Source organism: Centropristis striata, chromosome 22 (genome assembly GCF_030273125.1).
Source record: "Centropristis striata isolate RG_2023a ecotype Rhode Island chromosome 22, C.striata_1.0, whole genome shotgun sequence".
Lineage (NCBI taxonomy): Eukaryota > Metazoa > Chordata > Actinopteri > Perciformes > Serranidae > Centropristis > Centropristis striata.
The window spans coordinates 17,049,686-17,077,559 of NC_081538.1; the positions used below are offsets into that span (position 1 = coordinate 17,049,686).

Sequence of the window (27,874 nt, forward strand, 5' to 3'; positions counted from 1 at the left end):
TAGAATTCAGAGCTTTTATTAAAAAAAATGTTTTACTTTCAAAGACTTCCATTCCTTATTACAGCAGACATATCAACGACAATTTGCACGTACAAATATCAGACATTTTGTCTTTTGATAGCAGGGCATGTTCAATATGCTTTAGTGTCCATTACTGATGGCACTGATGGCAACAGTAATAACTGTCCAACAGCATGGCTTCCAAAGCCAGAGAGAGCACATAACGGTTGATTTACAATTGAACCATGTCAGAAACAGCATATGTTCAAGGCAACATAATCACATTATGCTTTCAAGATTAGAGGAACCAGTGATATAACCAGAGTTTACAGGTGCAGTACGAAGGCCAGTCACTCAGTCTGAAAGGAAAAACTACCCCCACATGCTAATACTTTAATATCAGGTTACAGTACAATTCAGGGGTTATTTTGTGATAGAATGTCTTTAACTTTTGTACTGAACTCACTTTCATTCAGCATGCCATGCCAACATGATTGGCATTTTGGAGTTAGGTCATAGGAAAATAAATAATGATGATGATCATGATGGTGTCCACACCCAGAAATACATCAACTGCACCAGTATTGTATCCCTAGCAATACTATGGCTGGTTCCTGTGCAGTGCCAGGCTGTTCCGATACTATTCTGGGGCAACAGGAAGGGTAATGGCAAGGGGTATATAAGACGTGACAAAACAGTAATAAACTCTGGCCTAGCAACATCTTGTCCCATGCTAACACTGGAAAACATTCTCCCATCCACCTTCCATATTTTCCCAGGAGTTCAGTGTACAGTGGATCACCTTCACAGAACTATTGGAGTACAGTAAATATGTGATATGTGAACACGTTATTGGCGTACAAGGGCTCAGTCCTTTAGTGCACATTCAATATGAAAACAGACACTTTACACGGATCTCCTCCACTCAAAAATTAGTTATAATTATCTATGAAATTTATATTTTTTTAAACTTAATGGGTGTGGATTATACATATTAGTCTGATTTTACATTCATCTACTGAAACAGGACATTTCTCTAAATTTAAGAGGCCTACATTATAAATACGATTTATTACATCACAACCTGTCGCCTGTTACTATGCCAACCCGTCCTCATTCCCAACCCATCACATACAGCACTTAGTCAGGACCCCTTGGCGTCACTTTTTCACTTAGTGGTAAGCCCTATGCGTCAAACTATGATACGGTCACAGTTTTACGATCATGGGGTACATGGTTAATGTTGTGAATTCAAACAAAACTATTTGGTAATGTTTAGAAAAAGTTGAGTGAGTTAGGTACATAAATTAGATAGTCAACGTAAATACCACATTGTTGACTGTTGATGTTGATTTCACCTTAGACATGAACATCAGTCTCCATGGTAACACAGCCTGGTGTTTGTTTGATCCATCAAAACACCCCTGAGTTCTCCCTACGCAGACTTTCTCACTCTTTATACTGCAAACTTTGAGCGTCTAATATTTTGCCACAGCTGGGTTTATTTTAGAGTTAGAGTCATACAAGATGCCTTGTGAGTCAGTATCACATACCTAAGTGCTGTGACAAGTGTCAATATTTGACAAACTGGGAATGAGAAACCTCTCAGTTATACACAAAACTGACTTTTGTGACTTCTTTGTACTGACAAAATTCACAGACAGATTTGGGTTGTATTTGCGTGAGTTTGTTTTAAACAAATTTGAATGTTTCCATGCCAGCTATTTATCCTGGGACCAAAACTGTAAACAAGAGTTAATATTCAAGTATTTATTTCATTCAACCGTCCCAAGGTAAATCTTTCCGCATCAAACATATTTCCATCGTATTTTTCGACAGCATTAGCGATCATTGCTAATAGCTGTTATTAGCTAGCTGGTATAATCGGACATTGTGGTTGGTGGTATCAGATGTTGGTTTGTTGTAATTTAGGTTTACAAACTTTGGGTCACAGTAATTGTCTAATGGTTCAAAGTCTAATAATATTTTCTGAACATGAAGACATGATTACACTCATCCAGACTTCTGTTAAATGGCACAGTCTGTGTGCAAGCTATTATGTTCAGAGAATAACTGAACCAGTGGTGGTTGTGGGTAGGATGCGATGCTATGAGTTTACAATTCTCAATAAAGAGATATAACAATGATCATATGTAGCCTTCTTCAGTACTTACTGGACACAATAGTTTGACTTTAAATGTATCTAGAGAGGATCTCACAAAATAAAAGAAAATGGAACAATCAGAGCATGTTATGAAAAACATGCAAGTCATCTCTTGATACCGAAGGTTTCCCAAATGTCAGAGTTTTGAGGAGTTTCTCTAGCAGCACTGCACAGGGCAAGAGTCTGATTCTCCTCCACGCTTTAGTCACTCATTTGGGGAAAGCAGAGCGAACAGATAAATCGTTCTGCTGTGGAAAGTCTGGGTTTAACCCCCTCTCAGGATGCTGAAGTGTCACTGTGGAAGACACTGAATCACCACAGGCTCTGGGGACACTTGGCCGAGTGGATTTACAAGGTAATCACAGTAACAATAATTCCTATTCCTGTTGGGCTTCCTCAAGTACAACATGTTGTGGCCTTTGGTACGAGTCCAGTGGGTTCAATTGTGCAAGGCCAGCTCAGAATGAACAACTGAACGCCCAAGTTCTCTGCAAGAAAGCGGCACAAGAGCATGTGAGAGCGTAAAGTCTGTGTGCCCTCTAGAAAGGCCAGTGTAAGTCCTCAAAGTCCCCTGTTTGACCCATGTTTACGTCCGTCTCCAGCAAGCTCATAATGACTGCCATTGCTGCCTCGTCGCTGCTGAAGCTGCTCAGGCCCGGCACCACCATGCTGTCCAAGTCCAGCTGGGACGCCTCGCCTGGTTCAAAGAAAACAAGACTTTTTACATTTTATTTATATTTTCACATATATATTACTATCCTTTATTTAACCACGTAAAAGTCTCGTTGAGATTAAAAAAAAACTCTTTTCCAAGAGAGACCTGGCCAAGAAAGCAGCATAAAAAGAGACAAGTTACAACATTCAAACACAGTTATCATAAACAATTAAATACTAATACAGCCATCACAACAACACTGAGTGAGCCTCAGTAGAGACTTATAAGGAGCAGTCACACAGACCAAGGGAAATGATGTGATAAACACAGTCCAACTTCTTCTGAAAAGTAGATCAACGTAATCCATTAGAGGCAAAAAAGTTGCAGAAATCAAATATTTCTTTGACCGATGATAGCTTCTGATCAATAGTGATCCCTAAATATTTATAAGCCGTGACCCTTTCAATTTCATCACCTTGTACTGTAATTATCTTTGGCAAATTGGATGTCAAGTCTTTCTAATTCAATTAATTCCAATTCCAATGTCTGAATATTCTATTGTAGTCTTAGATGGCAATAATATCTTTTATCAAATTTATGGGAACATTTTGTGTAATGAATATACAAAAACAGAATTGAATTTGCATCACATTTGGATTTAGGTCTGTGTGTTTTGTTAGTGCAACCCATCTCTTCTTTGTCTTCACAGAGAAGTAGAAAACAATTGATAATGACTTGGGGTAGGAGTGGATTTGTGCTTTTCCTGCTAACAGTACCTGAACTTTCAGAAGTTGCACTGCTAGTGCCCGCTGCTGTCCTCGAGTCCGACTGGGACTGTGATGCGGCTGTAGCCTCCTCTCTGCTGGATGCCTGCAACAAGTCGTGTGATGAGTTAGAACAGAGCACACGGCCTCATGGTTCACCCTTTCAAGATCATACTTTCATTGCTATACTTTTCAACCAAATAACCATGATTATTATTTAAAGAGTCACTTATTGGAACACATTTTGACTATAATTATCAGGCCTTTGGGTTTTTATTGCTTAGACTTTGTGTATCCTTCTTTCCTTAATGTATCAATTTGTCTGTAAATCTGTTTCTTTACTCAGCTGCTTCAGTTTTAGCCATTTCTGTGGTAGTTTGTCAGAGATATGAACACAGTTGACATTTATTGGGATTTCTGTAACTCTCGAAAGCCAAAGAGCTAAAGTGAATAATGCAAACTGTGATTTGTTTTTTACTCTTGCACTGAAGTTGTGACTCTTCCAAATCTTCTCAACCCTAAAACTAAGCCCTTCTTTTCTTTCCTTAACATTTATTCAGGGATGGTCTGGTAATATCAATGTACACATAAAGGTCAATTGAGGAAAATGGTTCAGTTCATTAAAGGTAAAGTCTGATCATGCAGTAAACACATCCAAAAATCCAAAGAATCCATACTGGTTTTTAAGAAAGCCGCTGTGAACAGAAAATGTAAGTTTCTTCCAAACTTTTGGCCTGTAGTGTATGTAAGTATATAAGTATAATGGAATCATTATATTACAAGTGATAATTCATTATATTATTGTTACATGAGGTTGCAAACTCAGTCAATTGTCTGGTTATGACCTGTAAAAGTTGCTTACAGATAACAGTAATTACCTACATCATTACAACTCCAATGTCAACATTAATTTGCTTGAAAATAAACAAAATCTCAGAGAATAGAATAAATTTGCATATAAACACAACACCAACATTAGCATACAATGACAAAAGTAAAAATACATTTCCATATGAACTCCCCCGCCGTGCATTTGAATTAAACCTCTTCATGCTACTAAAATTAACAGAACAGACACAACAGCTACAACACAGAATGTAATTTCTGCTGCTAGGGGTTTCTAGCTAAATCAAAACAATTACCATTGCCAATGAATATAAATCTAATTAATTAAAATTGTATTGAAATTGTCACATTATCTTTAGTAGTATTTATTTATGTTAAGTCACTTCATTCAAATAAAATAGGTGCAAGTAATGTTAGCTAACATAGCATTAACTTGCGAATGTAGCTTTAGGTTAGTTTACAGCATTATGAGGTAAGTTTCTTGTTGGGTAGCCCAGCACTCTTATCTGTGCTACCATAATAATCACACTCAATAACTCTAATAATAACTCTAATTTTATATTGTTACCGTCACATTAGCTTGGTAGCGGCATATTAGCAACCAAAATCTAGTCCTATTGCCTACAGATTCTGAATTCATATGCATATATACACTACAGCCCAAAAGTTTGGAAGCAACTTAAATTTTCTGTTCATATTAGCTTTCTTAAAACCATTATGTATCATGTATTATGTATTTTAGATGTGTTTACTGTATGATCACACTTTACTTTCATTGAATTGAACCGTTTTCCTCCATTGACCTTTAGGTATACATTGATGTTACCAAACCATTGCTGAATAAATGTTAACAAAAGAAAAGGGCTTAGTTTTAGGGTTGAGAAAATTTGCAAGAGTCACAACTTCAGTGCAAAAGTAAAAAAAACAAATCACAATTTCTATTATTCACTTTAGCTCTTTGGCACATACCTTAAAGACCTTGAGGAATAAATGCCTCGTATATGCCATGATGTTGTTAAAGCCAGAGGAGGTTTCTTTGAAGAAAGCAGAGTCTTAGCAATAAAAACCCAAATACCTGATAATTAAAGTTAAAATGTATTCTGATGAGTGGCTTTTTATATAATAATCATGTTTTTTTTTGTTGCAAAGTATACCAATGAAACTATAATCTTTTTTGTACAAATTTGATCTTGCTTCCAAACTTTTGGCCTGTAGTGTATAAGTCAATCCATAGCTTATCTCTAGAAACAATGAATAAAAAAGGGGTATAATGTAAAGATGATTGTCATTAAAGTAAATGTGCTATAATGATCAAGGGGACACTCACACTCGTGCTGGTTTGTGGGGAAACCAGAGGACCTTTCTCCTGGGCGGCGCCAAAGGGACTGGAAGATCCGCTCGATGGAGAGGAGTTAATTCTGCTCAAGACAGGTAGGAACACAGCAGGAGACAGTATTATATGTGTATATATGTTTGTTTTTAACTTACATATTTATTATAAATATTCTCTGCGGACGTACCTGAAGGAGTCGATGAGCTCATTTGCAATTTGGGTCCCTATGCTGCCTGCGTAAATCATTTTGCCCACTCCACTGGAAAGGCCAGGAATTATGGGTAATTGCTTAATGTCCTCTGTGGGGGAAAAAACAGAGTAAAATCAACCTTTATTCTATTTTAAAACACACAGACAAAGCAGATAAATGGCTACGTAAACACAGAGTTTGTATTTCTTACCCTGAAGTGCTTTTGAGCTGCCTGCCTCCTCATCTTTTGTGTGACCAGGCCCCCTGCTGGTGCAAAGGAGTATTAATGCTGTCCATGAATAAACTGTAGTATTAATGAACAAACTGTGTATGAAAACACAAAAACAAGGGTTTTGGACAGGATGTGTTTGTGACACCTCCTTCCTTTGATAGTAACAATGTATCTGAGACAGAAATGAACCAATACTTACGAGATAACCCTGTTTATAGACACGATAAATTCAACTTCTTTGGTCCATGGATTTGTGAAACTAAACCACTGACTTTGGAGTGAAACATAGGAGCCGTATTTTGTTTTGAACTTGTAGCGATGTGTCTCGATCTTCTCTTTGCTTCGAAGAACTGCATAAAAATTGGACAAGTGGAGAAGTGGTACTAAGGCACATTAAAAACCTCAATTTCTTGAATTTCAACAAATGGAAGCATTTTCTAAACACAAGTGGTACATTTTTAAAATGTGCATATCTTGTTTTTGTATGTAGCTGTCTCAGTTAGGTTCTTAATTTAACCAAGTATTGGATTAAAGTTGCCAGGTGTGTTTGCTTTGATTCATCACCTTGCCTGTGTTTCTCTGCGAGGTGCTGCAGGTCGTCCTGGTGGAAGTACTCATAACACGACGTGCCGAGAACTTCCTGTGGCAAATAACCAATAATTGTGGTGGCTCTGGGGAAGAGAGAGTGCGGAGGGAGTTTAGTGACTCTAGCTTTCTCTTTCTCTTTCGCCGTCTCTCAGAATTTAGCCGGTTGAAAAGCAGTGATGGTTGAAAATGAAATGAAAGTGAATACATGAGCCTCAAGAGTTCATTTGCAAAAACAGATAAAAGCCACTCTTAAGATAAATAAACCAACACCAGTTTTATTGATTTTCCCTTGGGAGCACAATAAAAATACATGATTTTAGGAAAATGAAGGTGCTGTGGAGGACATTCAGAAGATAGTTGTACATAATCATGTCAAGACACCCATATAAAGAGTTTATTTGTTTTGGTAGCCGGTACGGCCACTGGCGAGTCCCTCCCTTTCCAACTGTTGGCCGTCCTTGTACTCAGGCCAATTGGCCAACTGCCTGGGTCGGGTGTGTGGGATAGAGTGGTACTCATATGGCAGTTGCCCATGAAAATGACCTGGCTTCTGCAGTGATCATGGTCACACCACTGGGGGTCGTCTAGCGGGATGCCATTGTTGTGGAAGCCAGGTTGCCGGGAGCGTGTCTATGTTCCCCAGGTCCTATGTTTCCCTCTTTTTATGAGACTGGGTAACATAGGACCTTTTTTCCCCGCCTTTCCCAAAAAGGGTCCTATGTTCCCCGGTCTGTTACTTTTTCAACCATTACTGCCAAATTCCATGGCAAATAGGCCTATGTAGGCCTACAGGCTAACCCTAACTCTAACCCGGGGAAAATAGGTCCCGGGGAACATAGGGATGACCCCAGGTTGCCAGGATGTAAGCGTGAGCTAACACCGATTAACACTGTTAGCTCCATCAGGACCCTTTGTTAGCACTGTTAGCGCTGTAAGCATTGCCCCGACCCATGGTGGAAGTATGGTATAGTCAGGTTGCCACTGTGAGTGTGAGTTACCACTGTTAGTACTATTAGCACTGCTAGCATGGCTACCATTGTTAGCAACACCGATAACATTATCCCGACCTACAGTGTTATTAGCAATGTTAGCACAGTTAGCATCACTGATATTGTCGTCCTGACAGAGTTATCAGCCAGGAGTGTGATGTAACCCTCAATAGCCCTGTTGCGTTGTAAGCGCTGACTGTTAGTGCGGCCAGCACTGCTAGCCACCACCATTTTCGGCTCTGCCACCTCAATGTTGTGATGTCAGGTGATACCGGTGTCAATCAAGCTTTGTTACGAGCCATGTGGAGGCTTTCCCTGAGGCTGAATTTTTTTCTGAATGTCACATACAGCCTTTTTTAAAAAGTTTGAGATGTCATATCAGAATAAAAACCAACGGCAGTTTAATTAACTGATTTTTGCACCAAAAACTAAATTAAATCAAAGCTGAGGTATCTGTTTTTGCAAAAGAATCCTTCACATGTAACATTCAGCAGTCACACATATGAGGAATTTGATTAATGATTCACTATAGGCCTACTTGTGGTATGAAATTACTTCCCAAAAACTGAGAAGAGATTTTCATGTGATGCCATCAAGATGCATAGCTCCTTCTGAGAAACAATGGCAAAGAAAGAAAGGATTATCTCCACTGAGGGAAACTGACAACAGTTTGAAAGTGTGCTCAGAGGTCTCCTCACCACATCTCTGCCATTTCTTTCTTAGCGGAACTGTATGCTTCGAACAGAACTTACAACAGGAAGATAAATGGTTACTTGTGCAGATGGAGGTAGTTAAAATCAGGAAACTCACTTTTGTTCTACGAAAATGTATTTGCCGTCGATGGCGCAGCGTGTTACAAACTCAGGGGGCTTGATGCTGATGTCTTTGGGAGGCTGGTGGGACGTGTGAGTGAGGGGGCGGCACACCGTCACCAGGCAGGTCAGGTTTAAGGTTTCCTTCTCAACGTCTCCATCTGCATCCAGCTGGCTGCTCGGCCAGCTGCGCATGTATCCAGTGCAGTGGAGGGTACAGTATCTGTAGGCGTCTATGGGTACAGAAAATAATGAACAACTATTTAGTTGTGTGTATAGGTTGTAATTGTTGCCTGTACATGTGTACATATTGCTATATACAGAACTAAAAAAAGGCAACACATATGTATCTGATGTGTAATCGAGACACTGTTTACCCTTAGTGCATCCCTCACTAAGGGTAAAAACTCACTCTAATTACAAAAAAAATCATATATCAATATTTTTTTTCACTTTCACTGAGCTAATCTTTTAATCCCCATCAGTCCTGATCATAACTACCACAAATGCATACATTTTCAGAATTTTAACCTTTTAAGTGCCAGTTGTCTTAAATACATCTATATCCATGATTGGATTATTTTTATGCATTTCATCAAACAATGCAGTGCTCCATGATACAGCACAAATAACCCTTGTGGAAACCAGGAAGAAGGCATGTTTATGACCCACTTTAATGGGACATTTTTGAGTGTATTTTGGTTACACAGTTTATTAGAGACTTTTTATAGTTGACAATGAACTGACCAAATTCAACATGAAGAAAAAAAAACATCATACCCAAGACAAATGTATGCCATGTGCTTTAACCAAAATGATACAAGAAAAAAGAAACATTAAAAAGAAAGAACTGGGTATCAGTGGAAAGCTGAGACTCTTGTGGATTCAATGAGGCCAGTTTTCTTCATGTGGGATGATGTTAGTCATCAGTAGCAGCCCTCTGGACCTCACTGTATAAAATGAGCTGCTGTGACCTCTAGGATAATCACAGCCTCATGAAACTTTACAACCATAAACTAGAGACTTGGAGCATTCAGACGATGTGCAGCTTTCCAAGGTATATTGACAATAAGAGGGTTTCTCGCTATTGTAGATCAGAAGTGCTCGTCATCCAGTCACTGAAAATAAAGAAATCTCAAAAATTACAAAGGGTTTTAAACCCGAATCTCAGCATGGATTCTTCTTTGTTGTTCCACAGGTCTTTATATATTTATGTAATAGTCTGGAGGTTGTCTCTGACCATCTTTATCCATTCTCGATATGAATGAAATTGCATTATTGAGCACCAAAAGTGTGAAACAAATGGTATCAATCTAAAAATTACTGCAGCAACTTATGGGACACAGTTGAACATGGACTGGACTTTAGAAGGCATAACCTAATGCTATGACCCTTTATTCACCATAATAGGCTTCAATAAATAAATAATTAATTAATTGAATCATTTTTATTAGATATTTTTGACCAGAACAACTTGATACGCAGTGCTGCATCTCAATCAATTAATTTTCAGGTTCACAGCTTTCAGAAGATGTTCACCACTTCTATTTGGCATTTATTGTTTATTGTTATCTCCCCCTAAACATCCACTGCCAACAACCACCAAAAAGGTCTTAGAACAGTAACAGGCTAAACAGCTAAATGCTGTAGTTTTTAGCAAATGGGAGTCAAACTGGAGTAAATATTGCATTTGTCTTTTTTTTTTTAAATACCCACATAACTTATTAAAGTTATGCAAAAGAATAAAATATGACTTAATTCTATATAAATAAAGTTGTTTTATTATAAGAAAGAAAAGGTAGCCAAAAGAGTTTATTATGGGACCTACAGTCATGGAAAAAATTATTAGACCACCGTTTTCCTCAATTTCTTGTTCATTTTAATGCCTGGTACAACTAAAGGTACACTTGTTTGGACAAATATAATAATAACAACAAAACTAGCTCATAAGAGTTTAATTTAAGAGCTGATATATAGACATTTTCCATGGTTTTCCTGATAATAACCAAAATAATTTTTAAGAAAACCATGGAAAAATAATGGTGGTCCAATTTTTTTCCATGACTGTATATAGTCTAGTGCAAAGCAGTTGCTATGATTGGCCACTGAGTGGCGCAACGGCTCCTGTTTCTATCACCACAGTAAGTGGGGTTTGGGCCATCTTTTTACTTTGCTGTTATACAATGCTGTAACACTGACCTACTTCCTGTGCAGGGCTACATGTTTTTTAAATTGTGCTATCTTTTCTCTGAATTATTTCCAACAAGAGATCTCTGAGAAATACTGACCCACATTGTAAAAAAAATAGGGGGGAAAATCTGTGTATTCTAACAACAGAAAGAATCAGTTTGAGCTCAAACTTAACAGTGACAGAATACTGGAAACCTTAAGGGGAAAAACAAGTATCAGTATTTAATCACTACTATAAATAAGCAGCTAGAGAAATAAGAATTTTGTTTATCTTTCCATGGAAACTGAGGTCACATCTTGCCATAGAGATAAAGGTCAAAGCTCAACTACTTGCTCTCAAACTCCAACACTAACTTTTGCAAACAGGTGGAGGGAGGTTGCTAGGGAGGGTAACAACCTACCACCAGATTCAGATCATTGCTTTATATCTTTGGCAGGCAAGACGGGGCATAGAGTTCCCACTTGGTTTTGTTTGTTTTCCACTGGCTGCCTGAAAACTGACCTCAATGCCTAGAAACACATTTAAATATATTATAAATCTCTTGGTAAACATCCTTAATCCTGCAGCTCTAGGACTCAATATGACTGTATATATGAAGCTGAACAGTTGCAGTCTTTTCAATAAATAACTCAGTCAGGCACCTCAGCTGGATCTCCTCACAAGTGCTCTCAAGAGAGGGCGAGCGAGAGCGAGGTAACAGAAATAAAATGATACAAAATAGCTCTGATCCACTGGGAGCTGTGGATTTGAGTGGGTCAGTGTGTTTCTCGACTCTGTGATGCTCTGCAGTAGGTGAAACCTCTCATGTCTGGATGATATTATGATCAAAACGCCTTTAAAGATAGCAGACCTGGCTCCAGCAGTATTTTCAAAACTATTTCTGAGGTAACATTTAACCTCACATAAAGCTGCAAATGGAGTTGACTGCTTTGACCCCAATCAGCAGTCAGTTAAGTTATCTAGGGTTCAAAAGATCTAGAAAAAGATAGGTGATATTGGGCTATTTTCATGCCAAACATGTCTATAAAAAACAGTATTTCCTGCATGATTCTGTTTTTCCAAGAATATAAGCCTTTGAAATTCAACACATATTAATACAAAGAATTAATTTTACAAACATCAGTAGACTTGTTGCATTGCCTTCAGCAGCCCACCCCATCCCTCTATTTCACTAAGATAAGAATCATCCGAAAGTAGTTATTCATTATTTGAAAATAGGCCACTGCTTGGAGCAACTTAGTGAGGTTTTGTCTCTATCAGTGCATATTTATCTATAACAAAGCTTTATTTTACAATTTATATTATTGTTATTATTAATATTAGGAAGAATTATGGGTGTTGCTCCAATGAATTCATCAATTCATATACAGTCATGGAAAAAAATATTAGGCCACAAGTTTTCTTATTTAAGAGCTGATATCTAGACATTTTCCATGGTTTTCTTAATCATAACCAAAATCATTATCAACAGAACCATGGAAAATGTCTAGATATCAGATCTTAAATTAATCACTTATGAGCTATTTTTGTTGTCATCATTATATTTGTCCAAACAAATGTACCTTTAGTTGTACCAGGCATTAAATGAACAAGAAAAGAAGAAAAAAAAGGGTGGCCTGATCATTTTTTCCATGACTGTACATTATTGTTTCTGACTGAGGTGACTTGGAGCTAAAAACAACATTTCCCCTATGATGATGTCATGGAGACATCATAAAACAGGTAGGGACAGCAGTTGAGGAGGTGTTGGACCTTATAGCCTGGACTCTGGTCTGAACACACCTTTCTTTTTGGAAGTACTGGGCAGGGAGTGTCTGTCCTCTTGTTTCCCCGCCACCCGACTGTGCTTCATCCGGCAGAAGAAGGATCTCCGGGCTCCAGAGGACAAGTGGGAGGACCTGGCGGGGCCATCCACCTGGACCTGGACCCCTGCTGCAGACAGAAAGACAGCATTTGTAGCATCAACTGTCAGCTTGCTTTATTTTCATTTCAAATAACCACAATGTTGTCTTCTTTTCTTACACATTGACAGTTTCAGATGTTTCTCAGACTTACTCGCAGCGTCAATGAGGCATTGGCGAGGGTACTCCGAAGACGACAGCTGTTCTTTCACCTTGTTGATGTCTTTGGGATGAATGAAATCAAACAAGCTCTGGCCAGTCAGTTCCAACTGTGAACCCAGAAGACACAAATCCATTTATTACTGTTTTATTTAATAGTCATTGTTCACAATCTGCTACCAGTTGCTTAATTATTCTGTTTTTCGTGTATTCTTTCCTGCTCTTCTACTACTCCAGCCCGATTATCATGCAGCCCATTTGATCAAAACTTACACAGATGGATATCAAGATAACCTACTGTTTGTCAGCTCTACACATAGATAATGTATCTGGACTGTGAGAGACGTGTGACAGCATGTATCCAGTCCTTAGCTTACTGGTAAGCCCCCAAATAACACATGCTGCCCTGCCGATATGGTATCAGATTACTTTGGAAGCTTTTCTGTTGCATCCCTCCTAATCTCCTCTCTGCTTGCCTACAGTCCGTCTCAAAGCTGGAAAATATGGTCAAGAATGTAGAACAGGTGTGATTGTCATTGTGGCTGCCAAGTCCTATAAACTGACTTTTAAAAAGCTCAGAGATTGCTAGCCCTGAGAAAAATGTAAAAACAAGATTAGCCTTGATTGTTTACTCAATTTTTACTTACATCAAGCCTTCATTATGGCTTCAATAAAATGTTTTATGAGGTTTTGTTTGCTCGTTAAATCTGCAGACACATCATTTTGTGTTGCAGACTAAGTCGTATCTGTTTCTTCAGCCACAGAAGGATTATGTGGCACCAGCACGGCCTGTTGCACATGCTGAGAGCAGATGAAGTGGAGACTTTATGGGGCCTCACACTGACAAAATGCAGTACACTTTTCTTTTTACCACAATTTGCTTAAAAAAGGTAAAAATATAAATAAATAAATTTAAAAACAAAAAAAAACAAAACGTTTTTTTACTTCAACATCAATTATTTTATTGAAAGTCAATTCAAACTTTAGCCTGCAACTAAACAGTTTGGCCAACGTTTAATGTTCGCTATGTTAACCAGCTTGTCAGCTAACATTAACTTTGTCTGCCATTTGAAGCTGGGAGGGCAGTGTACAGGAGGTCATCCCTATGTTCCCCGGGACCTATGTTCCCCACTCGGGGAACATCGGACCCTTTTTTTAGAAAAAAGGTCTTATGTTCCCCATTTTTCCCAAAAAGGGTCCTATGTTCCCCTGTAGCAATACACCGGGGAGCACAGGGCCCTTTTTCTGAAAAAGGGTCCTATGCTCCCCACTGTGATGTTAGGGTTAGGGTTAGGTTGAGACCTGCAGGTTTGCACCGCTGACCTAATCTTTCCTCCTCAAGGCTTATTTGCATATGCATGTCAAACAGCCCATAGGCCTACACAGGGTTATTTGCCATGGAAATTGGCAGTAATGGTGGAAAAAGTAACAGACCAGGGAACATAGGACCCTTTTTGGGAAAAGCGGGGAAAAGAGTCCCATGTTCCCCAGTCTCATACAAAGAGGGGAACATAGGACCCGGGGAACACAGCTAGCTTATGTGTAAACACTGGTAGCTAAAAACGCTGAGAAGCAGGCAGCTAGCGACCCAGCTGCAGCTAACTTTGTTCATGGTGAAGAAAGTTTGCGAAATATTAACTCTTGTAACAGTAGCTAAAGCATTTTAGCTTGCAAGCTAATGCTACCAAAGTTAGCTAGGTATCGCAACTTAAAAGTTATTGGTCTGTTCCATATTATGGGACAAGAAAAATTTAATCACACATCTTTAAAAAATACATTTTATTTACACATTGATGTGTTTTCTATTGGGCTTTTGAAGACAAATATGAAGTTAAAAAGATAACTTCAGCTGCTAACATTTGTGTACAATTTAATTCTCCTTTTACATTGTTGTAGTGATTCTTACATTCTCCAATTATAAAATTAGCTAAATTTACCCTATAGATAGAATAAAATGTAGTCAACTAAAATTTGCAGCCTATGTCCATCTGGCTGTTCGCCCTAACCGATGAATTTTGCCAAATCTAGCTATAAAAGAAAAGTCTCTAAGGAAAATAGACATTTGTTTTCTTGGCTCTTTTCATGGAAAAGGGTTGCTGACCCCATAGTTACACTCATCGTGGAGCACATAGGGAATAGAAACATATTTAATCTCTGCCAAAAAATGGAGCAGAAAAATGAAATTAGTTGTGAAACATAAATTCAGCAAAATAAGTCAAGCATAAAGCCTTTTATAACATAAAAAGTATAAAGCAATATATTACTTATTTTAAATTTTTATACTGAAACTTAGCGTTATTCATTGAAGTTGCTTTAGCTCCATTGTATACAGCTACATGTATTAAAAGAAATTAAAAGAAAAGAAAAGAGAAAGGTACAATTATACTTAAGTTAAATGTTGCACAACTAGCCAGCTGAACCAGCAGGATGTGCCTACAACTGGATTTTTTAATATTTATAGCTGATGATTACAGCAAAATGAGCATGTGATGTAGAAGTGAAACACACCCTGCTAAAGTTGAGGATCTTGGAGACAGACTCGGAGATGAACAGGATTTTAGCCCGGTCACAACTTACAACTAACAGGAAACCGTCTGCAGCCTAGTAGAAAGGTAAAAAAACCCAGATATATTAATACACAGATAGTTGGATGTTATAATGAAATGGGACTAGTGGGGTTTATATGAGCAAATACCCTAAGCAGGAGGAGTCTGAGGTCATCGTGTGGCAAGATTGAAGGCTTGTAGGTGGTGTCTGTAAAGGCGCTGCTTGTCCCAACTAAAACACAGGAGACAAGTTTTTAGATGTAACAGAATAGACCCTGCTGACAGTTTAAAACAGCAGCTGGGTTCAGGATTACCTTTGAGGGTTTTCAGGTGTTGCACAGCCTTTCGCAGCACAGTGAGTTTGTCAAGTTTTCGAACCATAGGCTGACAGGCAGGGATCATGGAGGCCAGCTCGTCAATAAGGTTGTTCATTTTATCCCTTCGCCTCTTCTCGATCTGTCGGTGAGGCTCCCTGCAGACACAGGCACACATCAGACATTTATAGCTATTGTATCTATTTTGGGGGGAAATAATTAGAGTTCAAAGTGCAATTATTTTTAAATTATGAAAGTCATTATGGTTTAAAATAGCTGGGCATTCAAGACACAGATGGCACGATCATTTGTAAAAATAGAGTTACCTGAAGCATTTCATTTTAACTTGCTGATCCTCTCCTTCAGATCTGCAAATATAGGGATCAAAAATCAAATTCTTTGGCAGTATTCTCTTATAAAACGTGTGTGAACAAAGCGGAGGGGTCAGTGTACCTGCTGAGTTCATCATCCATCTGAAAGTCTGTGATTTGCCTGTCAGATAGAATGCTCATATTGTGAGTCATTTGAGATATAATAAAAATAACGTGTGCATTGTACAACTGGTGTGTTATCATATATCAACAGGGCACTCCTCTTACTGTGTGCTGGAGCCCGACCTCTCCTCCGCATCTCCCTTTCGTTTCCTTGGCAGCTCGACAGCTGGCAGCGAGGAGCTGGCATTACTCGGGCCTTCCTCCTCTGCACTGACTTTTGATACATGAAAACAAACAATGAAGTGATGTGAGAGACCGCAAAGGAAACATCAACCTTGAGAGCTGTGTCGCCCCGGCTTGTTAGACGCCCTATAAATAATTCACCATGAATGAATGAATAGGATTTGCTCTGTGGAAGGGTTTGTTGGGTTCATTGTTTGAAGAAAAATAATTAATCAAGGAGAGTGAAGCTGATTAGACGCTAGAATTGGCCTCCTTTTTTTAGTTCTACTTTTTTATCCCTACAAAGCCTGAACCATGAAATAATTGCCAGAAAATTCAATTTTTTTTTCAAACTGGAGTGTTTTTTTAACCTGCTGACAAATTTAAAGAAAATAAATAAATATCAATTTGCATATATGAATTGTTATGTGTATCATATTTGATACATCAGGTCTTTTTGTGAAATTTGTTGCTCGCAGTTTGTTTTTCTTGAACCAACAAAAACATACAAAACCTAATATTTTTTAACCAAGCTTAGCTTAGCATAAACACTGCTAACAGCTGGCTTATCTTAGCATCAAGACTGCTATACCATCTTAGCTTAGCATAATGACTGCAAACGGAGGGAAACTGCTAGCCTAGCTTAGCATAATGACTGCAAATGGAGGGAAACTCTAGCTGTGTTGAACTAGCAGCTGATGAGTTTTTGTTTCCGCGGTGATGAGATAACTTGACTTTCCTTTTTAACATTTTCCTCAAACATACAAAATATATTTTTCCATATAACACAACATCATATAGCTGCTGATATGAAGTTGCTAATTTTTTTGCCATCTAAAAATACACACCAAAAAAACAATTTATGTATTTCTTTTAAATGTTCGAGAGATATCTCAATTTTACTCAAAATATACCTGATTATGTCAGTTAATCTTTTACATAGTTTACCTGAATGAGAAAATGTCATCATTATTTTTTATTGAAATAACTAGTAATTGCAAGTAATTACTCTATACACTAAATAAAATAATATTAATACATTTACTGTTTTACAATTGATTTCCATACTGTGTTTTGTATATGTATAGGACTGATTCTGATCAAAATTATGATATACAAAGGAAAAATACAGTAGTCTACTTTACCCTCCATAGTACTACACTATCTACTGTGTATTCTACAGTAATGTTTCAACCACTGTGTCACAAGGACCAATTTTTTGTGTAAATTATACAGCACTATACTGAAATAATCAAACACAGTGATGAACTGTGAATAATACAGCAAATAACTGTAGATTTCACAGTGATTATTTACAATGTAGAAGTCTCAAAGACTCTTGTATCAAATATGATACATTCAGCTTTATAGGGTTAATGTAACTAATTAATTGCCCAGCCTTACAACAGCAGCAGTGAATGAGGAAATGGAAAAAATATACAAATCAGCCACACCTGGATACAGAGTGGAAAACAAAGTGAACGCACCTGCAGCCTGTGTAAGATAAATTGGGCAATCACTGGCAACTGTTGCACCCACTTTGTCTTTTGTTTTTTTAATACTTGTAAGTAATCATGGAATTGTTTCAGCCGGTTTGATGTATTTATTGCCAATATAAAGGTCATTTGTCATTGCTGCTTCAACAAATAAAAACTGTTCTGTTGGACTGTTTCACATAGTGCCAAAAACAACAAATCTAAAGTCTATGGAAGATAATGAAGGCCATAATCATGTTAACATTGTAAAATACCACCTTTATTTATGCAACTGAAATTTGAGTTTTATATTAATTTATATCAATTAGCTTTGATTAAATGGAGGGGTTTTTTTATGTTGAACACCTGCATTTCAAAATAAATAAATAAATAGTATTTATTCCCTCCGTATACATTTGTAAATCCTTAAAAATATACTTTAAATATATCATTTATTTTTAAATAAAACAAATTAAAAGGAAATTGAAATAGGGAAATTTAATCTTCAATGAAGGCCGTAATCATGATGTAAACATATTGTAAAATACCACTTAATTTATGCAACTGAAATTTGAGTCCTACATTATTTATGTCAATTAGCTTTAATTAAATGGCTTTTTTAATATAGTTAAGACCTGCATTTTCAAAATAAATAAATAAATTGCACTTATTCCCTCCAAATAAATCTGTAAATCCTAAAGAAAAATACATAAAATAACAATTAATTCCTTTTAAATAGCACAACATAAAATGACATTTAAAATAGGGGAATTAAAGCTAGGACTGTCAAAATATAAAATTTTCACTCGAGAAAGAAATTTACAATAAAACTACAAGTGTAGGGAGGTAGGGATGATATTATATTTATTAATATAAAAATATATTTATTATCAACATGAAATCATAATTTTTTTTAATAACACAGTTATCTTCAATACTGATAAATTGAAACACCCCAAATTTAACCCACATAAATTCAGAGAAATAATTTGTAATCAAATTCAAATTTGTTAGTTTTATTCAAATTTCAAAATAAAAGTATTCTGTCAAGGTTAAATTTCACAATTAAGGACTTACTTTCTTATGAGATCAAAATTGTTATGGCTTTTTTTTGTTCTTTACTTTTTCTAGACTTTTAAATTTGTTTATATTATGCACATTTTACTATTAACAATCAACAATCAACATCAGCATTAATTACCAATTAATTATAATAACCTTTACTGTTTCCATGATAGTCCTACAAAGCAGTCACCTATTTGCCAATCATAACTAATGTGTTTGTTATGTTCCTGTTTTTGTGAAAAAGAAAATAATTGCTCAGTGTTTAATACCATATTTGTCAAAATCCTGACTTTTATTGTGAGCAAACAATGAGAATGAGTCATAAACGTGTTTGCAGAAGGTGGGCGGAAATCATTTTTTAAAGTGCTCATATCTCACTCAGGAATGTGCATCATACTGTGGAAAAAGTGTTAAAAGCTGATCAAGGCTGCCAGCAAATCTGAGAGCAGCGCTGCCAGAATTCTTCTCCTCCTCTCGTCTCTCGCCAACTCCCCCTCCCCACACACACACACACACACACACACACACACACACGCACACAGATTTAAAAGCCTTGGCCCAGTCCTGCTCTGTCGTCATCTGTTCCTCTCTCCATGCACTGGCTGAAGGTTGCCATTGAACGGCGCCAAACCTCCAGCTTTGCTCCCAGTTTGTCGGTTTACAAGGCACGTGAGTGTGAATGAGGTTGGGCTATCATCTTACCTAACGGTTAAATAATGCTGTAACAGTGACCTACTTCCCTCTCAGGACCATACTTTAAATCATGACCTTTATTTCGGGGGGGAAAAAGTGTAAATAAAACTTTAGAAAGCTTTTCAACGTGACTGCTGAAAATGACTGACCCATATTCTCCTGCTTTTGTCACTTTAGGAGGAAAAGTAATTGATGATAATGGGTGAGTTTTCAGAATTAACCCATATTTTTTTGACTAGTTTTCTAATCTTTTTCCTCAACTTTTGCAGTGTTTTATGAATAACACTTATGAATAACCCAGACCCAGTTATCCTTAAAGGACGTGTTCTATAAGTGGACCACATAGAACACTTTTCTGATGTTTTAAAAAAAATACTACCCCTAAATGTCAAAGATCTGTGATGTGACATATATACGTGACAATGGGCGTATAGGTATTTATGTTTATGATATTTCTTATTTTAAAATAGAAAAAAAACAGACACATTTTCTGCTTACAGAGACACAAATTTGCCTTTTTTTTTGCATCTCCATAACATTTATCAAAATTTTGACTTTCATTTGTTCAAGAAATTTGGTCAGAACAAGTTAAATGCAATACAGGTCACCCTATTAATGGATTAGAATTGTTAAATAGGTTTAAACTTAGCCTAGCTACAAAAAATAAGCTTTTTGAAAATTTTCACATTTCTGTTTCCAGTCACAGCCACATTTTGGAAAAGTCACTTCTTGTCAAAGTCACATGACCACCACACCAGGGTGTTGAGTATGTGTCGCTTAGGGACTTAATGAGTTAAGGTGAAGCATAAAGCTGAATATGGGAGATTCTAGAAGATTTCAAGTGTTTGTTACAGAGGTGTCACCCTGGGTTCTTATGGGTTAAAACCAGTGAGGGAAGCATATAAACAATAGCTACTCAATAAAATTGAGTAGCTATTGAATTCAGATTGAATTCAGATTGCACGCAATATTATTAATTAAAGCTAACTACATTACAAGTTGTGTTAATAACAACTTCACAGGAAGTGCCTGTCAATTAAAAACGGACTAATTCTATTGTGTTGGATTCATTCAAAACTCTCTTGATTTAGAATTACATACACATAAAGATTATATTTAATGTGATCAGAATAAATAGATTCTATCTCAAACATTTTTATATTAAAGTTACTTAAACAACTGCCTCAAAATCAAGGTACGCATTTATATTTAATACATTTTATCAAATATATTAAGTAAAATGAAATGACTACAGAATAAGATAAACAAAAGCTACTCATCAAAATTGAGGCAACAGATTGCACGCAATATTATTAATTAAAACTAACTACATTACAAGTTGTGTTAATAACAACTGCCTCAAAATCAAGGACGCATTTATATTTCATACATTTTATCAAATATATTAAGTAAAATGAAATGCCTACAGAATTATTTTTTACAGTGTGTGGGAGGTCACAGTGACATTTCCAAAGTCAAAGCTCACAAACAACCACAAGCTCATTCCAACACGTGACCAGCAGTGGAGAGCCTTAATGATATTTATCTTTATTCCCTGCAGATTTTAGTGGGTCATCACTGACGCAAAAGTGGAATGTAGGAGCGACCGCATGCCAGCTCTCCCTTCCACCCACCACACCTCTTCACCACTGATGCTGCACAATGCACCACCTCTGACGTCACACTTTCTTTCCTGTTTCCTTATTAGTTGAGAACATTTCCCCCCCAGTACCTGTGTGATCCCTGCCAGCTGACAGGCTAAACGTGCCGTCTAGGAAGCGACAGTGCCTGCTTTGTGCGTGGTACTGCTCGCACATCGTGACAAGAGTGCTGATGAGAAGCCAAGCCTGCAGGGCAGCAGATGACAGACCATATTACCCAAACACCCGAAATGTAGACCGCCACCCACAGTGGAGACGCACAGGAGTGTAACAAACTCACAACGACCAATCGCACAACAGAACCGCACGATATGACCTACATGCACTTCTGTACATTTTCTGTGAGGGTACATTTATTCCCACTTGATTAACTTAAAGGTATTTGGTAGTGGAAAGTACACTATAGATGACCTGATTTTATTAAAATTCATGACATATGGAGAGGAAAAGTCTGTACGCACTGTTCCAGAGCAACAAAAAAAAAGGGTAGTAAAATGACAGTGGAAAGAAGAAAAAAACCAAACAATCTGCCAACCTCCACCTGGCTTTTATTACAGTTTTAGGATGTTAAACAATAATATTATACTAACATACAGGGCATTTTATGCTCATTTACTTTCTTTGCTCACGCTCAAAATGTCTTGCTTAAAAATCCCACAAAAGCAAAGCAAGTACGGCTATGTTTAAAGGAAAAACATACATTCTTTTGTCTTTAGATAGTTAGTTAAAGAGCATTTTATTTATGAAAAATACTTATCTAAATAATTCAAGATCATATTAGTGACACTAGGTCGGTAATATTCACCCTTTGAACATTAAAAATTAGCTACTTTCTTCACATCTTTATGCGTAAGATAAGTTGAATTCTATTTTTTATTCAGAATTGTATTTCAAATGTGCCACTTAAATATTTCATTAATTTCAAATGTAGAAATTCTCAAAATTGGCCACACTGTAATGAATAGCTGTTTATTTACGGTGGATTTACAACAGTATCCTACTGTATTTTATAATAATTGTAACATACTGTTAAATATTCATCCCTTGCATGTAAATTAACAGTGGAATCAGTCAGTTAACAATACCAGTAGATAACTGTAGTTACGCTGTTAATTAAATCATGGTAAATCTACCTGTAAAATTACCCTAACCCAGTTATCCTACGGTCATGTACTGTAATCAAAAATACAGTAATATGCTGTTAAAATAAATTGCAGTATATGGACTGTAAAATAACAGTAAAATACGGTCCCTTCTGCCAGTGTTTTACCGTTATTTTACAGTGCACTTTTAAAAAAGGCTTTAGTTGCAATATTGTAATCAAAGGGTGGTTACAATGAGGTTGCAATAAAATAAGTACAGTTTATACTTATTTTATTATCTTTGTGTCAATAATGTTTTTGCTGGACTGTGGATTTTTCCCTCTATTATTATTACTATTATTATGATTACTAATTTTTTTTCTTCTCCAGAGCTGGTTGGTCTGTACATTCTATACATTCAACTGTCCTCCGTTCCTCTCACACTGAGATAGGGGCTGTGGGGACTGTGTGTATTTTCTACAACAGGATGCCACTCATTACATCAATGCTTTTGTCAAGATAAAACCATATCGGCTAGCCCGACAAACAGTTGATGTGCTAAAGTATTATCATCTTATCAACTACAAATACGCAGCATACATACAATGGGTTCACCTCTGCCTCAGACATCCAGCCTGTGCTCTGTGTTTTCTCAAAGGATGGACAGTCTGTGTTCAGATACTTTACAAAAGCTTCCCACTCAGACATATGAAAGCACTTCCTTTTTTTATATATTCAAGCTGGCTGTTTCAAGGCCAGTTTAAATATCCAGCAGCAGCAGCAGCAGGATTACGAACCTCTGCAGTTCCATCAGTCCATTAGTGCTCCATGTTCAGACCACTAATGTGTACCTGAGGATATAAAGAGGTTTGTTTGCTCGGCACTGCACCTTCATTTGCATATGCTTTCACAATGCAACATCACATAGACTTCAAACTACAGAACCGTGACCTCAGTATATTTTTATTATATTTTCTACACAATGTCGCATTTTAGAAGTCTTTGTAATAACTTCAAATGACTACAAAAGTACAACCACTGCGCCATGTAGAATAAGATCAGGGTAAATATTTCTGTCTTCTCTGCTCACACTGTAAAAAAAGAACAAAAATGTTGTTTTTACAGTAAAAAACGGCAGCTATGGTTGCCAGAACTTTACAGTAGAACTTTTTTTATATTATGGTAAAAGGATATTGACACTGTTGATTTCACGTTTAAGATTGACATTTTATAAAAAAAATTGACTGTATAAATAAAAAGTTTTTCCATCAAAAGAAATGCTGTTTTGCCATATAATTGACGAGAAAATACTTTATAAATGAAAACGCATAAATTAAAGATTTTACCATCAAATATGACAGTATATTTTTGTTAGAGATATGGTGTTTAGTACATTTAACAGTGAGAAAAAGTATTTTTTACAAAAGATAAATGCAGAAATGATGGCTTGTATATATATATTACAGAATATTTTTGCTACACACATGGTGCCAGAGCATTTTACAGTGGAGTAATGTATTCTAAAAAAATAAAAAAAAATGTAGAAAATACTGTTTTGGATGATATAAAAATGTACAGTGTTTCATTGTTTATAATTTTACTGTGTTTAACTGTCATGGTTTAGCAGTTTTACACTCTAAAATGTACAGACATTTTTTACAGTGCAGTTTGAGGTCAGTATGTTTTTCTTTTTTTTTTCACTGTGTGATCTTATCCGCCTGTATAGAGTCACATTCTGCCAGAGCTCAGTGTCACCGCCTGCTTGTCGGATCATAACCACCACTGTTGTGGTTTTGACTAGATGCAGAAAAAGCAGGCAAGCCATAAATCCTACAGTTACTGTACAGGATGTTCTAGGTTATTCCTGGTTGACTGACCTACAATTCCTGCAACTCCCTTCATCTTACAAAGCACATGCTAGTTTGAACGACCTTCACACAGAGAGCTGCATATACAGTACGCATACAGTAAACAGGAATATGGACATTAGAGTTATAAGCAATAACAGCAGAGGTTTTAACTCCTATACTTGGAAACATGCAGTCAGGCAGGCATTTTTGGGACCATGTTACACAGTAGTAAATCACTTTGTCAGTATGAATTCTAGTTTATTTATTTCAAGAATTATATTTCAAATGTGCCATTTAAATATTTCATTTATGTCAAATGTAGAAATTTTCAAAATTGGCCACTTTTAGTTGCAATATTGAAGGCTAATCAAAAAGCGGTTTCAATGAGATTGGTCCTTATGAACTATGGCCTGCATATCAAATAATTAATTTATTATAATTTATAAATAAATAAATACAATTTATAATTATTTTTATTATCTTTGTGTCAAGCATTTTTTTTTTTTGCTGGACTGTGGACGAAGGATTTTTCCCTCTATTATTATTGTGATTAAATTTTTATTTTTCTATACAAACACATGTGTATATTAATTTAAAAAACTTTATTACCATTATTAAGACATTTTTCAACTGTGAAAAATCTGTGCCGTGTGAAAGACAAAGGAACAATGGAAGGAACGAGACTACATTTAACTAAACAAGCAACTCTCCATGGCGTGCCTTGGATCAAATAAAGTGCAGATGTTTTGTGTTTATAGTTTATTTGCAGGATTTGCAAAACATTCCATAAACAGGATGCAATGTTTAAGTTTTAACAAACAACAGCATTTTAATGAGGTATATCAGTTACAACATAGACATTTGTCCTACAAACATTTGGAAAGGAAAATGGAAAGGAAAAAAACATTTTTAAAAGCTTACATTTCAATGTAGTACTTGTACTATTAATATATTATTTCTCCTTTAGAATTTCTGCTTTAACTTAATTAAGTTTTCACCTAATTGTGAAATACCTTTATTAGACTATAGAGTTTGTATGGACTGCTATTCTCCTAGAAAACCTTAGTAATAGAGAATATACCTCATATGAAATTCACAAAAAATAGAATATAGTGTTGTTGTGTGGACTAAAGCTAATTAATTCATAGCGACAATAATGCGTTTGTACATTATATTGGTCTGTCCGATATTTTAGCGGTTATAATTAATTAAATATTTAAAGATGGTTCAGTAGGAGCATTTTGCTTTTTCTTTGTAGGCTACATGTTAGAAATAAACTTGGATCAATCGTATAATATTGTATAATTTCTAATTTTACGACAGCTGGGGGTGACTGTGACTTAGACCCATTTTCTTCTCCCTTTTCTTTTATTGCTGCCTGTCTTACTTTATTTATTTATTTATTTTTTGGAATGAGATCAGTCGTGAGGTACTTCAGTCATTTTGGTTAGGGTTGTGGTTTATTTTCCCTATCTGTTGCGATATCTCTGTGAATATAGAGAGCACGTATATGTTGTTTATGTTTTTGTTTTGATAAAAATCAACAAAATCTATTTTTTTAAAACTTTGCTCAATCAATCAATCAGGATTTCGCTGGAACTGCAGAATTGTTTTATAGGCCTAACATTATGACACCGCATAGTTAACATCCTATTGTATTAATTTCGTACATGATCTTTGTGTGTTAAATATGACAGCCTACTAAATGATGTGTGAAGTCACTTTCTATTTAATGGCGATTTGTTTAATTTTTGTTTTTTCTAACTCACGGTGTGACATCGGCATTAAAAACTTTTTTACAGCTTGTCGGTGGAGCTCCGGAGCTGCAGGGAGCGGCTGCCTCCCTCTGCTGCCCGGTGCAGGGAGCGCTGCTCCACTGATCTACTGACCCACATTTGAAGAAGCCGCACGAGAAATTCTTTCTCGGCCAAAACCTCATGGAACCACGTGACAAACTAAGCTCCCAGAGGACGGTTTGCTGAAGGTTATACAAATAAAAACACTTCGGTAGGTTATGGAAACACGGTACTAATGTTAAAAGTACTAAATTGTTTAAAATAAAAATAAAAAGATTTATTTTCAAAAACTGTCGCCATGGTTACAGCCATGTGGTACGTGTGAGTACGTGCGGTTTTGTTCAGAATTCCCTCCCGAGCTGAACAAAGCCCCCCTCCTCCTCCGCGCTCCCCGTCTAGCCGGGGACGAGCACGTAGTACGGAATAATGAATGGGCATCCACGGCGCGCGGCACGGCCGTTCCCCGGTTGCCAGTCGGTATTTTGGGTGCAGTAGGTTAGTGAGCACCAATGGTTGCCCCGGTCACCGGTGCTGCACATAGTAACGCGTTATTTTAGCGGGTAGGGCACTTCTTCCGCCCGGCCAACGGGTTGGTAACTGTTGTCACCTCCTGTTAACGCCTCCATAAAGTTTTATTTACAAAAACATGGCAGTAAATATTACTCCTTGCAACATAAGTCGCTGCCGACGATTAAATTCCGGCACTAAAGATGTTCAGACAGAAGTTTCTGGAAGTAGTATTAGTACCGCTTTGATTTTTTATTTTCCTCCAAAGGATGGGAAACAATAAAAAGTAACACAAACGGTCCCCGGCAGCTAAAGTACCGAGCTGAACTACCCACAACAATAAGTGTCGTCCCGTCCCGGAGCTCCTACCTGCTGCTGCTGGCCTGGGCGCCGTCCCGTCCGAGCCGCCGGCCGACATGCCTACAGACTGGAGCCGGTGTTCCCGGCCGCGGAGCGCCGCATGTGGAGCCACCAGCTGTAGTAGTAACAGAGGAGAGGAGGGAGCTGAAGGGAGCCCGGGCTGTTGTATAATTGACTTCATTTTTCTCTCCTCTCTCCTCCTCCCGTATTTTTTTTTTTTTTTACAAAGGGTTGGGGGGCGGAGGGAGAAACGTGAGCGAGGGCTGTGTGAGAACACCAACACCAAGTCTTCTAGGAAACGTCGCTCACACTTCACTTGTCTCCTCCTCCTCCATCGCTTTTTGCTCCATTCATGCCGTGTTTTCCTGACAGGGTAAACGTTTTACTAGGACAGCTGGACTCCATTCATTTCAGATCGCTTCACTCATGAATCCGCATCAATTTAACTTGGAAATAAAAGAGAAACAAGTAAAAATGAGTTTATGCATGCTGAGACACAGTATAGTTGATTGATCATTTGTTTGTACTCATGACGTCAAATGAAAACTCACAAAAGTGCGTAAAAAGACACGTAAACAAAGAAGTGTCCTGCTTCGCTGCTGCAGTGTACACAATGTCCAAGGCTAGCCCGCTGATTAGCATTAAACATCGCAGAGATCGTAAATCATGACTCGTATTAAACTATTGCCTCATCTTTAAACAGGATTGTCAGGATTGCATGATTGTGACGGCGTTGCTAAAAAACAATGGTGCAATTTATTTGAAACAGGGCGAGCCCAGCCCTGAGCGGGCCGGGGAGAGATTGATTCCTGTGATGATACGCACATTTTGATGTCCTGAAAAAGTGCCGTGCTCACGTCACCGATCTGACTTTGCTACTTCCCCCATTCACAGCGGCGACAGGAAGAGGTCTCACTCTGTTCTTATTCCACAGGATCTGATCGGCACAATTAAAAGGTATCATGTTGAAATCTGAAAGCGCTCCTACATTTGAAATGCGGTTGAGAGAGCTGGGAAATGTATTACACTTGGAGAAAATCAGGTA

The 27,874-nt window shown here is 37.3% G+C and overlaps 1 protein-coding gene across 2 annotated transcripts; it reads right to left on the reverse strand.

The window, feature by feature from the left end:
• On the reverse strand, positions 1–27,661 carry LOC131960542 (basic helix-loop-helix ARNT-like protein 2). Of its 2 annotated transcripts, none has more exons than XM_059325784.1 (18): positions 27,381–27,661; positions 26,839–27,275; positions 16,284–16,392; positions 16,138–16,176; positions 16,011–16,052; positions 15,685–15,842; positions 15,520–15,602; positions 15,333–15,425; positions 12,820–12,934; positions 12,547–12,696; positions 8,572–8,806; positions 6,749–6,855; positions 6,384–6,534; positions 6,164–6,216; positions 5,950–6,061; positions 5,757–5,847; positions 3,596–3,689; positions 1–2,861 (listed from the first exon to the last, which is right to left on the reverse strand). In XM_059325784.1, the coding sequence occupies exons 2-18, from the start codon at positions 27,008–27,010 to the stop codon at positions 2,704–2,706; spliced, it is 1,962 nt and encodes a 653-aa protein (XP_059181767.1). In that variant the 5' UTR covers positions 27,011–27,275; positions 27,381–27,661; the 3' UTR covers positions 1–2,703. The 2 variants fall into 2 exon arrangements, with proteins under 2 accessions (XP_059181767.1, XP_059181766.1); XM_059325783.1 differs by having other exon boundaries at positions 6,164–6,219.
• Between the last annotated feature and the right edge of the window lie 213 nt (positions 27,662–27,874).

What these genes read in the sequence shown, in the direction of transcription:
- LOC131960542 (XM_059325783.1), bottom strand. Translation starts at nt 27,010, where the DNA reads ATGAAGTCAATTATACAACAGCCCGGGCTCCCTTCAGCTCCCTCCTCT. An exon ending in TACATTTTCGTAGAACAAAA is followed by an intron (nt 6,856 to 8,571) that starts GTGAGTTTCCTG and finishes TCTCTTCCCCAG; the next exon opens with AGCCACCACAATTATTGGTT. An exon ending in GAGCTCATCGACTCCTTCAG is followed by an intron (nt 5,848 to 5,949) that starts GTACGTCCGCAG and finishes TGTCTTGAGCAG; the next exon opens with AATTAACTCCTCTCCATCGA.